Consider the following 12,026-nt stretch of genomic DNA (forward strand, 5'->3'; position numbering starts at 1 on the left):
ATCTGATTAACAATGCAGGGGAATAATCAGCAAGACCTTTTCTTTAAAAGAAGTTCGAAATTTTAACATGATTTCATATCTAATACTATAGAGTACATTTACATTTTGAATTTTTAAATTATGGTTATTCATGTGTCAGTAATTTTTTTCCACTTTATTGTAATATTGCACTACGTTTGAGGAGAACCTTCATGAGAATATATATACACTGCCAGATTTTTAAAAAATAAGTATCATAATTTTATATTACAATATGAACTATGAATTTAGAACAAATAGTAAATAACATGTTATAACATAAACTGGCACCGATATAATATTCCTAAATAGTTTAATTTCTTTATCATTTGCTTTCATGAAACTTGATATATCGTTCTAGAAAAGGTCGCAAAGTTCATTTGCCTCTTTTTGAACTTTTCAACTCTGTGGGCGAAGTAGACTAAAAACTACTTTTGTATGGACATACATACCTTTGAAAGGCAACTTCAAAATATCCATTTTGTCTCTTTCTTTCTATTTTCTTATTTTATTTTTGGTGTTCTCATTGATTGACAAGTATACAAGTAGAAGCAAATTGGGATTTTATAATAGGATTTACAAGTGAACGTCATATATTACTCTTTTCGTCTTAATTTATGTGTTAAAATTTGATTAGGCACAAATGTTAGAAAAATAAAGGAGATTTTTTAATCTTCTAAGTCTTATAAACTAAAGATGTACGTGTAATGTATTAAAATACAATTTTAAACTTGTTTTGTTACCCATGCCGTTTAGAATTGTAAATCTAAAGATTTAATACTAAACATAAAAAGAGATATTTTTTTTATTAAAAAAAAAAAAACTAAGACACTTAAATTGAAACATAAAAAATACTAATCATGAAGCTTGCAATACTAAGTTACATATATATAAAATAAAATTAAAAAAAAAAAAAGTACACTATCAGATTATCTTTACTAGCTATAGTGGCTCATTTGTCATATTTGCAATATTGCAAATTTCACTTTTTAAGAACGTTACCTATAAAGATTTTTCTACTAACTTAACAAGAAAATATATAATAACGATATATATAAACCTATAACTCTATTTTCTAAAGTTTTGTACCTACAAGACCGTCAAGTACCCATTTAATCCGTAAAAAAACTCTGGCGGAGATTTTGTTGCCCTTTTCTAAATATGAACAAGGATCATAAAGTTCTTGTCCTTGTCCTCATAGATATTAATTGGTCCCCATATATACACCTATGCTTTATATATGCAAATTAACTAATGTCCCTTTCTAGCTCGTCCATCACTCATTTTTCGATAAATTTTGGTATTTGAAGGAACGTAGGTGTAATTTCGTGATTGGTTTGTCAGAAACATTTGACGATAATTAAAGTACAAGTTCAAGACTGCAAATTTCAGAGTTAAAAATATCTTATCTCCTATATTTTTCGAAAGCATAACAAGCGAGGCATGAAAATGATAGGAATGGACGAGGGACCATACGATATAATGCCAGTATATATGTATATAACTAGAGATGGCTATGGGTTTCATGTGAAGCCAAAATCAGCAATATATATACAAATAAATTAGTCAATTGAAATTTGGAAGATTTTAAGATGGAACCTACTATAAAAGGGAGTCATATATTTGAAGCAAGATGATAAAACGACGACCATGATTGTGATTTGTGATAATATCAAGCCAACGAAAATTAGAATAATAGCCAAACTTTGTGCAACTGCTCTAGTGTATAGGAATAGTTAAATAATGTAGAGTTAGGTGATTTGCTATTTATGTAAACATCTACTATGCTTCTTTCATTTTTTTTGTTAGATGTCTCTATCATGGGAAGTGGGGACTAGAGCCATACTATTCTCCGCAGAAATAATTGAAAACAGGTATATCATCAGCTATATATATTCTTCATCTCTCGGGTCCGAGCATTGAGCGTAAAAATATCTTAATAAGGAGTATTTTTCTTTATGCAGCATCTTCATCTCTCGGGTCCGAGCATTGAGCATAGAAATAGAAATATCCTAATAAGGAGTATTTTTCTTTATGCGGCGATGCAATTGTTGGACAACCAATGGGAAAAAAATAATGAAAACGACGGGAAAAAGAAAGGTGAACTGAATCTTAATATGACGTAGGATTTTCCTAACCTACTGCAATAAAAAAAACTCTAGACAGACTAATTAGTATTCACACTTATTTTTGTTAGGTTTCTAGAAGTTGGTCTTGCACCATTTTTACTAAAAGCCGCCTGTGCATATGTAACAGTTTTACATTAATTATGAGGTTGCTAATTTAATTTCTTGTCCTACCTTACACAATGACGTGAGCTTATAGGCGTATAGCATCATAATTAATTTTAATTAATAGTTCCAAATATTTTTTATAATAACAATAATTATGTCTTACTCACAAACTAGTTAGAACCGACTAATATGAGGATCATCAGGAATTATATTGGCTATCAATTTAGCGCAATCCTCCTTCTTTATCCGAACTTAGGACCGACAATGTGAGCAAGCTCATACATATGGAGATATTAGTCTTAAGATTTTGATATATTGGATTTAGTTACCCTAGATTTAAACGTTTCAATCCCATGTGAGAAGATCCGACCTCAAATATTTTAGACTGCCTTTGCCAGCAAATGGTATCCATTCCCAAAGCATTACATAGACGACAATAATTATAATAGTTTGGTGGTATTATATTTATATCATGATGCTCAATTTCCATTTATAACCTGAAAATGAAAGTGAAAAAATAAACATTAAATGAAAAACATAAATCGATGTATCGTGTTTCGTCCCAATAAAATATTATAGTAGCAATATAATTATATTGGTGATGATCATTGGTGTAAGTCTACGTTCATTTTGATCGTGGGATGTTGAGGATAATTTTTGTATAATCAATTATTGATCAGATTGGTTGACTGAATATTCTTTCGACTTTCGTAAAATACATCTTATAATCAAATGTCCTACTAGTGATTATCTCATAAAACGTCACTTCATAATCATATTATTTCTATAGAATATTTTAAGAACACGAAATTTTGTTGTGTTTGTGTTACATGCATATTATAGGTGCAGTCCTTGTTCTTACCAAACTCTTATAAGAACTTATATTGCATGCATCTAATATTATATATGAATGGGTTATACGCTGTCTATAGTTCAATATATTTCATTGTGTATGACACTCACATTAGACTTTTAACATGACGTTCACCGTTGAACTAAGAGACTAATATGAAAATGGAAAAGTAAATTAGAATGTAGGCAAATGAAAAAGGAAATTATCATGGGCCTTCATGGCCCAGTCTGTAAGCCCGAATTTTCACAATGACAATCGCTCTTTTATCTTGGGCTTTTTTGTTAATCCCATCAAGGCTAATTTACACAAATATCCTGTTTCTGGTCACCATTTAGATTTTGTCCCTGTTTTTAATTGTTGTGCAAATATAGTCCTTAATAAATTACCATTCCAAGCAATGTTACACTATCGTCTAATGTTTGCTCATATATATCTTAAAGACAAAGCATTATACTGTCGTCTAATGTTTTTAATAAGTTACAAAATAGTAGAAATAGTCTAACGTTTTCTTATAAGATTTTTTAGTTTGAAAAAAGAGATCTTCAAACCATGGTTTAAAATATCCATAAGTTACACGAAAAATAAAAAGATGATCATTTACTAAATAGAGTCTCAAAAAGGGACAACTAGTGAAAAATTATGGACAATTTGCAAGATTGTTCTTCGCTGGCGGTGGTCTTTAATTTTTGTCCCTCAAATTGGTGGTATTTAATTTTTGTCCTTCGCTAAAAATTCCTTGGTTTCGGGTTCGAACTCCCGCTCAGTCAAAAATTTTAAAAAAAATCGCAAGGTAGAGTTTGGATTCGCAAGGTAGAGTTTTGGCCTGAAGGTAAAATTCTGCCTTGCGAATCCAAACATCTGTCTTGCAAAAATTCCTTCTTTTTTTTTCACCGAAAATTTGGAACCTTGAACCCAAACCTGGGGGTATTAGGCGAAAAATTTGAAGGCCAAAAATTAAAGACCAACCCAAATGAAGAACAATCCGCGCAAAAAAAAAATATATATGTTTCTTCACTAATTCTCTTAATGTTGGGGTTAACACTAGTTAGGCCCAACGCTCATGGAGTGGCCAGTTCACTGTTCTTCCCTGCTAAATGATTATGAATTTATGATAATTGATGCCTTCAGAGAATTTTAGTGAATTAGCCTATCTAACTGTATTTTGAATTAGCCTATCTAATTTTGATCATTTCAAGTACTAATTATTACGTATCAGTAACATTAGTACGAAGTCATTAAAAGTAAACACTAATTGAAGCAATTCTTAACTATTAGTGCAAAGCAATAGTTTTTCCCATGATAACTCACATTTACTCTAATTCAAAGGTTGAGTAAATATTAATCAATCTTTAGTATAAATCTTGACTTTAGAACTTTTTTACTCATGTTAATTATGTGAAGAAGAAAAAAAGAACGAAACCAACAACTTGAGCATTATCAGTTTACTTTGTTAGGGAAACTAACTGAATTTTGGCAAGTTAACTTAAAACCGTTCATAAGCTAAATTGCTTGACAAAATTTCATTTGATTGATCCCATCTTCCCATCATACTACCAAATCTTCTTCATAGTGGTTACATTTATTCGCCAAAAAAAAAAAAAAAAAAAATCACATTCATTTGTCTCTCTCTAGATATGAATTTATGAATCAAACAAAGAATGAAACCATCATTTATAGCATTTTCTGATAGTATGTTTTCCACTATTGTTGATCCAATACACAGAACATCGGTAAAATGAACTATTACATTTGCCCTTTCAATGATGTTGGAAAACATCATGGAACTATAAATTTTGTGTTCCATCAACCATATTTTATTTATAGATGTTTTGGCGGCAAACCACCTTATCTTGATAAGAAAAAATAAGAGACAAATTCACGAACTTTGATCTTCTATTTTTTGGGGACAAGCATAGCTTGTGTGAATCGTGTATATATTAGCAATCTCCTTGATTTACTAATATTTCAATGTACATGTTTGAACTGTTCTTAGATGGTCAATTCCTATAGTTTTGGCAAATCAATAGTAGGGAAATTGAAGGGCGATAGCAGGTACTTTTATATGGGTTCAAATCTCAACATAAGTTGACTTAGGCACCACGGTTATCGGTATTTGGAGCATGGACTATTAGTTTGGATTAATACTTTCCTTCAGCCAGTGGCGGAGCCACATATAGTTGAGGGGTGTCAACCGACACCCCTTCGTCGGAAAATTACACTGTGTAGCTAGGTAAATTTTTTATTTTTATGTATATATATTACATATTGACACTCCTTGGCTTCTTCGTGAATTTACTTCTTTATATTTTGACACCCCTTAGTGAAAATTCTGACTCCGCCTTCCGCCACAATGAGAATTACTTTTATATAGGTTGCATTTTACTTAATTCACGTCTTTTTCCATGGGAGGATGTAGGTTTCAACAGATCCATACCTATATTTACTGAGTATAATCACATTAGTATTTCAACTTTACTTACTTAAAATTATGAATTCATCTTTAACTTCACTCTCTGATATTAGTATATTTAGTACCATGGAAGTTCTGATATTATTCCAAGTCTAATTTTCTCTACTGATAGCTTTTGACACATTCTTGAAAAGTGCATCATCATTATTATACTCATAACATGTATCACAGCCTTATATACCACAAAATTATTCTACCAAAAAGAGAAGCAATTTCAAAAATGAACTCACAAAATGAAGCAACTTTACAATCAACTTTTCATACATGGGCACCCCTAAGCAGTTTAAATAGAAAATGAAAAAAATATAAACACGACACTTTTAGGACGGATAAACATGTTGGACACAGTGTGATTAGTGGGAGTGACAACGGTGGGGTTCTTTAGAAAAAGTTAAATGGACCACCCACAGATGATAAAATATAATGTGATCCACTAACACCCCATCCCAATTGCCTTTTTCTATCCACTCATTCACATTCTTGATTTTTTGCCAATAAATAATACTACAAAATAAGTCACATTCTGAAGTGCCCATTGAACAAACAACAAATCAAGACTTGGTTGCAAATTGGACACATTTAATTATCCATTGAGTGACAGTACTCCAAAGAGTGGAGTATATAAACAAATAGTAAAATACAAAGAAGATGACAAAAGGCCTTTTGTTTCTTTCAAACCTTTTTTGAGAAACTAGGCCACACTTCCCCATTCGCTTACATGGGTGAACCTTTCAAGATGAAAAAGCAAAAGGGTCAAAACTTCCCACTACATAAAAAAGTTCACATTTTTACTTCTAACTCAAACCTAAAAAACCATTAAAAAATTAAAAAAAAAAAAAAAGGTATACAAGAAAGAGATAAAAAGAGCATTAGACTAGATTAAATTTTACAAGGGTGGGGACTATTATCAATAATAGGATCTTTTTTTGACCTTTTTTTCTAGCTTTATTGGCAATTGGGGTTTCTACCAGGGCCTCCATAGTAAAAGTGATGGCCCCAATCTTCATTACTTCCTGTTTGGACATCATAACAGTTGGATTGTTCAGTGAAAGTGCCAAGATCTTTTGGAGATTTAAGATTATTTGAGCTGTCAACAACTTGAATATTTCTGAAATAACTTGACTTGCCAAAACCTTCTTCTGGAAATCTACCACTTCCCATTTGTGTAGCTGTATGTTTACCATCTGGTCGTGAATTTACCACTTCTCCACCCCATTCTATCATGGATGCACTCTCAGCCAAATAGGAGAACAAGAAAGATGGCCAATATCCTAATACATAGTCATTTCCAAATTGCATCCACCAATGTCCTTCTTTTGGATCCTACAATAAATATCCAATATAAAAGTATTATTACACCAACTACAACAAATATACAAAGAAGTTATTTTTTGTGTGTTTTAGGCACAGATCAATACAAATGCACAGATCAATACAATTGGAACAGTGAAGTGTGTGAGTTCTGTGTCTGAATAATAAAGACTAAGTTTCAGAAAATGAAACTGGTCCCTTGTGTTTGAGAGGGTAGATTCAAAATGGTCCCTTAAGCATGCACTTAATAAATCCTTCAAGTTTGCCAAAAGTTAAACACTTCCTGCCTCCATAAAACAATTGCGAATCTCTTAGATTTGTAGGAAACAGTGGACAAAAAAGACATAACTCTAAACATCAAGAAAGTTCCATCAAATCCTAAAATGTGCAACACAAAAAACTACACTAGACACTAAAAAGAGAGCAGAAATTACACTTCTAAAAGTTGCAACAAGACTTCTAGAAATAAATTTAAAATAGCAAAAACTACAAAAAAATTGTACCTCTAAATGTAAGTTCCCGATAATTTTCTTTTCTTTTTCATAGTTCCCGTCAAAGAGAGAGAGACTAAAAATGTTAGCTATTGACAAACTTAAAGGACCAAAACTGTTCAGTGCATACTTAAAGGACCATTTTGTCATTTTCTCCAAGAATGCACATATCAATACCATTGGAACAGTGAAGTATGGGAGTTCTGTGTTTCAAAATAATAAAGATTTAGTTTTTCCAAGAAAGTTGCTATAATTATGTATTCAGCAGAACAATAGTTCACTTTTTTATTCACTTTATGAGATGCTGACTGCTGGTGCCCACAATTTGACAAAGAAGGTATAATTAATATCGGTTGAAACTCTTGAGAGTGGATTTTTACCTTCCAGATAAGAATATTTATATCATATTGGGAATTTCTATAGGCTGAAACAGGTGAAATGCTTGCTCCCATTGCTATTGCACTGCTTACTTGAATGAAACCTGAGCAAAGAAGGTTGTAGCAGCCTGTTGCTTGATATGCATCACTCTGCAAAATATTGTCACCAAAAAGAGTAAGAAAAAAGATCATAAGGTTCAAATGAAAAATGAGAAGAGTTAATGAATTACTTTAAACAGGTAAGAAACTTACAGTCCAATAAGTGAAGAGTCTTGTGTTATTGTCACCATAGAGGTCAGGGCTAACCTGCCAACATTCACGTGTATGCTTACTGTTAGACTCAATAATACTAACTCAATACTTTTGACATGTGAAGGTGAACAGTTTGGTGTCATTGTCCAGATAAAATCATTAAAAAATGTCCCTTATGTTTGGAGTAGGTTCAAAATAGTCCCTAAATTATGTTTTGAACAGTTTTGGTCCTTTGAGGTTTTTTACAAGTTTAACACTTTTGGTCTCCGTCAAAATATTTCAGAAAATCTGTTTAGATCATTAGATTTGATGGGAACTATTGAAAAAAAGGATTTAGCGGAAACTCACATTTGGAGATACAATTTTTTTGTGCATTTGACGGACCTTTCCTAGTGTTTTTTGTTAAATAATTTTTCTATAGTATCCATCAAATCTATATATTTGACGGAGTTTGGCAAACTTAAAAGGACCAAAACTGTTCAGAACATACTTTAGACTATTTTGAACCTAACCCTTTTTGTCATTTTCTCTCATTGTCCCTCACTGTAACTTTTTAACTCTAAATAGTTCAAATGTACTAGCTGATAGATCTTTTCACATAATTAATATACCTGCCAACCAGCTTCAATGCTGTTTAGATCTTCACCAAAAGATCCACCAAGAAGCCAAAGCTGAGACAAGCTGAACTCATTTGACTGTTGTACCTTAGGTTCCCACACATTAATAGTTGCCTTAGCTCCATAATACTTGTCTCCTTCAACATAAGCTATTGCATGCTGCACAATACACGCAAAAACAATCAGAATGTAGACACTAACAAGCTTCAATTAAATCAAGAAATGGTAGAAATTTTAGGCACCTGATGGCCACTTTCATTGGTAAGGTCAGGATCTGTAGACCTGGGCTTAGGAATGGCTCTATGCTTCTTCTTACCATACCTTTTGACAGAACTAGCCCTCAAAACATCATCTTTTTTTGTTCTCCTTACAGGAATAGTGTCCTCAGGGCATCTTCCATTCATATGCCACAACTGAGTAATGGGATTAGTACTTTCTTTAGACTTTGTGGACATTTTTTCCTCATCATAAAGCCCTTCTGGATGGTAGCTAGGTCTCATCTAACCATTTGAAAAAGAAAAAAAAAAAAAAAACACCCTTCAGAATATTACAAAAGAAAGTGAGGAGAAACTACTGAAAAAGTGTTTGTATTAAAAGCAAAATATGGACCTGGATTTTGTGATCTTTGAGGAATGGGTGGTCAAAAGCTGGTTGCTGAGAGATGTGTACACAGTCAATGATATCCCCATCTGCACTCTGTATAATCATTACATTCACAACATTAAAATCTAATCTTAGTCAGATATATCTTCCATTTAACAAAAGAAATTGTTTTCTACTTCAGAAATGGCATTATTACTCTAACTAATCTGAATGACTTCCAAGAACAAGGGAAAAAACACACAAAATGTAGCCAAAAACAAGAGAAAGCTTGCCCCAATTAAAAAAAAAAAAAAAAAAAAAGGCAACCAATATAACAGAACACTGCAATAGCTATTCAAGTACCAAATTATTACCTGAAAAATGGACAAAGAATCACAGACCAGCTAATAATAAGTGCACAAGCTTGGAAAAACAACACTCAGAACACCATTTTTCTCAAGAATAACTTAAAAACTCAATCTTTTTTACTGTTGTCATCACAAAACAGATGGTTTAAGCTTTAACCAAGTACCTCAATGCTTTTAATGGCAGGTTCAACACCATTTTTTCTCGAGAAATAACTTAAAAACTCAAAAAGTTTGTATTTTTTTTTTTACTTTTGACATCACAAAAGAGACGGTTTTAAGTACCTCAATGCTTTTAATGGGAGGTTTATTAACCCTTTTCAAGTGTTTCTCAACCTCAAGCTTGTGTCTTGAAACAGAAAGCCTAGCAGCACAAGATAATGAGATCAAGTACATCAACATGAACACTATAGCAAAAACTCCTCTTTTCCTGCTAAAATGCGCCATTGTTGTTGTTTCTGTTATGTTTGAGCTAGCCACCTCAAACCAAGAAAATAAGTAGCACCCAAGTCAAGAAATGAACTAAAAATGGCCACCCAAGTCAAGAAATGAGTTAAAATGGCTACCCAAGTCAAGAAATGAGGTAAAAATGGCTACCCAAGTCAAGAAATGAGTTAAAATGGCCACCCAAGTCAAGCAATGAGCTCAAATCCACTCCACCATAGCCAGAAAAAGTAGCCAGAAAGAAAGGCTCTTAAACTGCACCCAAACACTGTTTATCCTACGCACCCCCTTAAAGAAAAATAAACTAGTATAATAACTCAAATGTTTGAGGATAGTGAGAGGCTAAGCTTTTGCTTTTGATTGTTTCTTCTCTCTCTCTCTCCCCATTCCGCTATATCGAAAAATCCAATAAAAATGCAGAGTTGGGCCTGTCTTTTTCTGTTTATTTAATTATTTTCTTTTCAATTATTAATACTCTCTTCCACCTCATATTATTCTTCCTGATTTTCTTTTACACATCCTTAAAAAAAAAACTCTCTTCGATTTAAAATAAAGGTTCGCCTAGACTTTTTCATACCTCTTAAAATAACATTAACTCATATTAGAAAACACTAATTCCTAAATTACCTTTAATTATTAAGATTTATGCTTTTTTATAATCTAATAGGGATAAATCTGAAAAAATAAAATTAATTCATTTTTTATTAGGTAAGTGGAAACTTATTTTTTATCCAAAAAAATATTAAGTGGACACTTATTTTGAATCAAGTGGTGGATTAATTAGGAGTGAGTTTTCTCAACTATTTTACCCTTTGTTGACATTTGAACAATTATAATTAAAGTGTTTGTAGTATTCAAAAATAATTATTACTCAGAGTAATAGAAAAAATAATTAATTTTATATGAAATGAGTAAAATAATAAATAATTTAAGATTACTATTTTTAAAAAGAATTTGAATCGTGGAGAATAGTTTTTTATATTTTTTGTTTATCTCTTATTTTGGTGAACACGAGGGGCAAAAAAGGACGGTGGAAAGGGAGGGGGCTGGAGAAAATGCAGCACAACTAATGTCCTTTTCTTTTTAGGTGGGGTCCACACTATGAAAAAATTTGAAGTTACCTTTTTGCCCTTTTGTTCAAAGTTTTTAACCGTTATCATTTCGAATTTGCCCACCATTAACCATCTCGAGGCAATAGTGTATACCAACCATACAACTTTTCGTTTTCTTTGTGCAGAGATTTTTAGCTCAATAGCTCTTTTAGTTATATTATTACATTTCTTTAAATTGGCAGGAAATAGATTTATGAGAGATTGATTTTTTTTTTTTTTTTAAATAAAATGGTAAAATGATTTATGGATAGTGTCTAAGTTAACTAAGTGTTTGGATAGGCTTAAAAAAAAGACATACATTTTCGGTCATGGTTTGAAAAAAATAAACCCCAAATTAAAATTTAAACTTATTTTTTCAACTTTTTTAAATATAAAATTTAACCCATTTTATATTTGTAAAAAAGATTTATAAGTTGGTAGATATTTTTAACAATTACCTCCATCACTCATTTACCAATCTATTTTTTTTCACCAACCTTTATTTATGTCCACCAACCTTTAATTTATACCCAGATTATATTAAAAGGCATTAATATTCATGTTAAATTTTCGTTTTTTATTGAACTAGAGTTTGATTAATTGATGTTGCATTTTTTAAAAAGGCCTTCTAATAGTGTATTAATTTTGTTATAAACTATGATTTGCTCGTTTTGGTAAGATTATATAAGAATTGAGAATGTTTTGATAGTTTTCACAATTTGTGGGGTTTTTATGTCTATAAGAAAAAATACAACTTAAAATGTTCAAATTGTATGTCCAAACATGGTTTGCTGTTTCAAACCATGTCCAAACGGGGCCTAAGATATGATAGCAGTGCTATCAAAGGATGTGGTACAACGGATGAGACTGATCATCCCTTAACCAGAGGTCTCGAGTTCTAGTCGTAAATATAAAAAAATC

The 12,026-nt window shown here is 31.7% G+C and overlaps 1 protein-coding gene across 2 annotated transcripts; it reads right to left on the reverse strand.

The window, feature by feature from the left end:
- Window positions 1–6,133: 6,133 nt before the first annotated feature.
- LOC132032526 (protein neprosin-like) lies at window positions 6,134–10,017 on the reverse strand. 2 transcript variants are annotated; one of them, XM_059422158.1, is made up of 7 exons: window positions 9,856–10,017; window positions 9,233–9,319; window positions 8,866–9,123; window positions 8,618–8,782; window positions 8,007–8,060; window positions 7,758–7,904; window positions 6,134–6,898 (listed from the first exon to the last, which is right to left on the reverse strand). In XM_059422158.1, the coding sequence occupies exons 1-7, from the start codon at window positions 10,015–10,017 to the stop codon at window positions 6,521–6,523; spliced, it is 1,251 nt and encodes a 416-aa protein (XP_059278141.1). In that variant the 3' UTR covers window positions 6,134–6,520. The 2 variants fall into 2 exon arrangements, with proteins under 2 accessions (XP_059278141.1, XP_059278143.1); XM_059422160.1 differs by lacking the exon at window positions 9,856–10,017 and adding an exon at window positions 9,738–9,751.
- Window positions 10,018–12,026: the final 2,009 nt, after the last annotated feature.

Source organism: Lycium ferocissimum, chromosome 10 (genome assembly GCF_029784015.1).
Source record: "Lycium ferocissimum isolate CSIRO_LF1 chromosome 10, AGI_CSIRO_Lferr_CH_V1, whole genome shotgun sequence".
Taxonomy (NCBI): Eukaryota; Viridiplantae; Streptophyta; class Magnoliopsida; order Solanales; family Solanaceae; genus Lycium; species Lycium ferocissimum.